We start from the raw sequence: 4868 nt of genomic DNA, 5'->3' as shown, positions 1-4868 counted from the left end.
CCCATCAAAACCAAGTATTTCCTAATTATTCTTTCAATGTCAAATATATATACCAGAGTTGACATTTCATTTTTAAGGGTTACAGCAACCTCATAGGGACTGAACTAGATGTACTCTTATCCCATCTCTGAAGTCTAACAGTATACTACCACTGCACGATGGTATTCAATTTGAAGACTAATGGTAAAGAAAATTCCTCAGGAAAAAAAACTGAAAATCCATCAAGCTGAAAATCTAAAATTAGTTCTACTTTCTAATAAAAAATACATAAAAGTGCATCATCAGAATAAGGAATTCTTATGCCAGTTTGTATTGCAAAATTTCCAAACAATGCATCAAACATAAACCCAATCCAGATGTCAATTATGGATACAAATATAGCTTGAGGTGTTTTTTTTTTTAAAGGCAGTAATCTGTTGAAATAGTTAATGCAACTGTTGCTAACACATTAATAATAGTACTCCTGGCTTCACATACTAACCTGGACTTCCGATCAAGTGCTGATTAGCCCAGTAAGGGAGGTCACCAAAAAAACCTAAATCCATTTTCAGTCATGTCTAGTCTTGTACCCTCCATTCTCCTTTTTTTAGCATTTGAAGACAACAGGTTGAGTTGGCAGATATTGTCTATGGACCCCTGAGGTTGTTTTTACCGATTCAATCTCAGTTTTATTGAATTCTTGATAACAGGAATAGGATTTGCAGGGAGAGCAGGGATATCAGAAAGGTCTGTACTGGATGTTTTCTGAGAGGCCAACAGAGAAGCTGCTGTCTGAACAGTTTCTGATTGAGTTGTACTTGTCTCTGTATCAAGTTGTTCCTTCATTTCTGTTTTATCATGTCCACTCAAAGCAAGACAGTTAGCATCTTCACTTGTTTCATCCTCTTCTGTTTTGGTTTTCTTGGGACTTTCTTCTTTATGAGGTGAGGATTTCCTCTTGACTCCTACTCTAGGATTAGGTATTTTTGTTGCTGCATTTCCTGAAGGTCTAGGTGGTTGGTTTACCAAACGTGTTGAGGAGACAACTCTGGAGACCGTAGGCTTTGGTGGTGGAGAAATGGCTGGCTGTGCGGCAGTTTGAGGAATGCTTTCACTTGATGTACCCCCTGAGCTTTCACTGGAATTTGCTTGTGGCGCAGAAATGTCAGTAGCTTGTATGTTGGTCACAGATGCTGCTGTTACAGCTGGAGCAGGACTGTTTCTGCCCTGAGAGCTGCCAGAACTATTCAATGGACTGGTCTTCAGAGCACTAGTAGGTGAAGGCACAGACATGCTGTTATCACTGTCGACAGACAAGTCGAGGCTGCTGTCATTCAGGGCTGTCAATTTGACACCTTCTGCTGAATGCTTTTTCTTTTTCTGAAGCACATGATTAGGTAGTAGTTGATGGAGTTGCTTTTTTTTTACATGCATTGCAGCAATTTTCATATCCACCTCAAACATCTTGCTGTTTATTGCTTGCCTATAAACTGTATCTGTGAAAGACTGAATATCATAGGTCAGATCAACACTGAGGTTTTCAGAATTTTCTGTTTTTTTAAACACTAAACCAATCACCCACATTGTACGAAATTCTTCCTTGTCAGGATTTTCTTTGGGAGCTGGAAATGACTGGGGATTCACATGAGCCAGTGTGATAAATTCATTCTTCTCCAAACTTCCAACTAGGATTCGGATTTTTGATTCCACCAAGCCCACCCATTCTAGGCGTTGTTTTTCTGTTGGTGCACTTGCTAGAAGTACAATATAATGCTTGTACTTTTGAAAGAAGTTTGGAGCTTCAAAAAGTTTGGACCACTCTGCCTTACTCAGCAAAATTTCATCTGTGATAGCAAGACCTTGTTTAAACTCCTCAACCATGACCATCCGTGTTGAAACGGACACATTGTACGTGGAGTTCTGCTGTGGGTATGCTGGTGTAATTATAGGCATAAGATGGTACCTATCACTGGGGTTTACCCTTGGGTCCCATACAGGCAAATTAAGATTGCATTCTTCGGGCTGTTTCAAAAGCACTGGATTTGGCCATTCCCATTTAGAAAATACCAAGAAAAATTTATGTACAAGAGTTGATGCTATTGCATTTGGATAAAGCTGGCAAGTTCTTGCTACTAGCATAGCCCAGGAAACACCACCGAGGAAACCTAATATATTGGAATAGATGTTGTGGCGTTTGGCCCACAGTTTGATAGCTCTCAGAGTTAACCTGAAGTTGTCAATGTTTGGTACTAGATGTAAAATTTCATCGGTTACCCTGCAACCATTAAGACTTCTTATGCATCTTATATCTAAATTTTTAAGCAGACTGTCATCTCGTAGGTCCAAATCTTCTGGAATAGTCTGCAGTGCTAATCTTGCAAACAAAATATCAATCTCTATTCCATCAAAACACAGTTTGATAACTGGTACAAACGCCTCTTCAACAGCTCTTAAATCTTTTACTTCTTCCTGTAATTTCAATTTATCATAGAATGAGGTGAAAAAGTCACTTCGATCAACATGTCTTGGTGCAACACACAACGCATCAATATCGGCACCTTTTGTGTGTACTCCTAATCTGTAAGATCCAAATGTAAAAATTTTTCCTCCAACATTTTCAATTACAGATTGTGGGAGATTCTTGCTTTCACTGATTTCTCGTATCCACTCTTTTACCAGGTTATTTAATTTTCCCAAAATTAAAATCCTGCGCTGCAGTTCCTCTTCCTCTTCAAAAACCCCAAAAGGTTTCAGAGTCTCAATCAGTTTCTGTGTAAGTATGCAGTCAGTCTCCTTGGGGGCTGCTAAGCTGATAGGAGAGGTAATGCCATAGTGCTTCTGTGGCGGCTGTGTTGGTTGTGATCCCTGCGTTGTGACTGGAAACGGCATCGTCTCCTGCGCCGGCACCGCCCAGTCACTTCCCCCCCGCAACCGCCGCTGCTGCCGCCCTGGGCATAATCCACTGAGGCGGGAGGGAGGGGGACGCCTGCCTCAGCCCTGGGTCCAACCTGTATTTATTTATAAGTTGGGAAAAATCATTTAGATATTTGGAGCTCTTAATTTGCAGTTTAGAATAAAACGATATTAGTGTTTTGGACTTGTCACCATTCCTGAGATAACCCAACTCCAACAAAAGCAATGCATGTGCTTGAATTGAAAACAGTGATGCCAACAGTATAACAATTTATTAAATATAATAGTTTTTAAAAACTGCCACCCAAATTGTACTTATACCTAAACTTATCTTGATAGTAATGGCAACAGTGTAGATTTATTTCCACTTTATACACAGGGGGGCACTCTGGGCTCTGTTTGGTAAGGAACAAGATAAAATATTCAGGCACTAAATTCCTTCTGGAATTCTCCCTTTGACCCAGAATAGATAATTAGAAGCAGGAATGACAGGGAAGCCAACTTTTTCAGTGCCAGGTATTATTAATTTTAGGTTATAGGCAAAGAAAACTATCATTTAACTTAGTGAGCTAACAAAAGTGTTAAATCAGACATATTTAAGCTTGTAGGTAGTAGTTCTGCTAAGATAGAAATGTTGTTTAAACCATTAAGAATCCATGTGGTGGGTTTGAATCCCAAAGATGTAGGCTCTCACCTCCTGATGAACAGTAATGTGCTTTACTAAATCATCGAATCATTTTAGACCAGGGCTCACTTTCCTGAACTCTTCAAGGAGTTGGTAATATCTGTCTTAAGCTGCTCACATGTTTTGTGGGTAAGGGTATATGTGAGTAAATGATTTAAAGACTGGGCAAAAAGCATTCTGGAAAATATAAACTTGTTTTAGAAGCATGGAACAATTAAAATTGTCTGTTCTTAATAATTTAGTATATTTAACTGCATAACATTTACCAATTATATTTTTTCCCACTAAAATAGAGACATGAATTAAAGGTGGTAGGGAATTACCCGCGGTGTACTTAACGTTTGTTCATGCTCCTCTTCCTCGTTTGGGTAGGGCACTTTTCCTCCTCCCTTCCTCTCTGTCTTTCCCTTCATCAGCCAAGTCCCAGCAGGACACCACTAGGACCTTCAAACTGGGTGATTTGAAAAGAGGTGTGGGGAGGGTCTAGGGAAACCAGTGTAGCATCCTGGAGCTGTCAGTTGTGGAGAGTCCTTTTCCACCTCTGGATGTGAAGGGCAGGGGCAGGGAGTGGTACCTGGAACTGGTGAAGGGCGGCCCAGGACTTGCAGTCCTAGGTAGATAAGCCAGTACAAAGCAGGAGGGTGGTGGCCAGTGGCAAACATACACGGCCTCTCTTTTCTCCCTCATTCCAGTTTCCTGCTGCTGCTGCTGCCCATTTGGCAAAATTCACTAGGAGTCAGAAGTGGGGAGCCTCATGGTGTGGTGCAGGCACGGAACCCTGGAGGAGGGGGTCGTGGCTTAGAGGAACAAACAGAAGATCCCTCCCATTCCCAACCTCTACCCCTCCGGAGATAAATCCAGTGGAAAGCCACGTGTTGCCCATGGGATTGTGGCTTATGAGAACACCCTCTAAAACCTGGCAGTCATTCTTGCTTGTTGTTGCCAGAATGTGGGCTGTAATATTAAGTAAGATTTCTGGCATTCTTCTTACTCGCATTTACTAAAGAATAGTAACTTTCAAAAAACAGAAGATGGCAGTTAATTCATTTACTAAATCTTGCCCTTTATTCTAATAAAGCAGCCTTACCTAGTTATTCTCTCATAAATGTTGACACTGATGAATGCTGGTAAGTCTTTAGATGACAGTTAATGTTGCTGTTTCAAAAAAGAAAAGTATTAAAAATTAATAAGTGGAAAATTATGTAGGGAAATCATGAATCTTTATTTCCTTTTCATGCTAGAATAAGGGGCAAGTTATAAAATAAGCAAATATACAACTACATACATTTTT

At 40.3% G+C, this 4868-nt stretch overlaps 1 protein-coding gene across 2 annotated transcripts; it reads right to left on the bottom strand.

The window, feature by feature from the left end:
• Window positions 1-481: 481 nt before the first annotated feature.
• Window positions 482-2982, bottom strand: LOC119541600 (poly(A) polymerase alpha). 2 transcript variants are annotated; one of them, XM_037845686.1, is made up of 2 exons: window positions 883-2982; window positions 482-819 (listed from the first exon to the last, which is right to left on the bottom strand). In XM_037845686.1, the coding sequence occupies exons 1-2, from the start codon at window positions 2866-2868 to the stop codon at window positions 649-651; spliced, it is 2157 nt and encodes a 718-aa protein (XP_037701614.1). In that variant the 5' UTR covers window positions 2869-2982; the 3' UTR covers window positions 482-648. The 2 variants fall into 2 exon arrangements, with proteins under 2 accessions (XP_037701614.1, XP_037701606.1); XM_037845678.1 differs by having other exon boundaries at window positions 482-2982.
• Window positions 2983-4868: the final 1886 nt, after the last annotated feature.

Source organism: Choloepus didactylus, chromosome 1 (genome assembly GCF_015220235.1).
Source record: "Choloepus didactylus isolate mChoDid1 chromosome 1, mChoDid1.pri, whole genome shotgun sequence".
NCBI lineage: Eukaryota > Metazoa > Chordata > Mammalia > Pilosa > Megalonychidae > Choloepus > Choloepus didactylus.
Note: the sequence above shows the minus strand (reverse complement) of the source record. Positions and strands in the feature narration are given on the sequence as shown.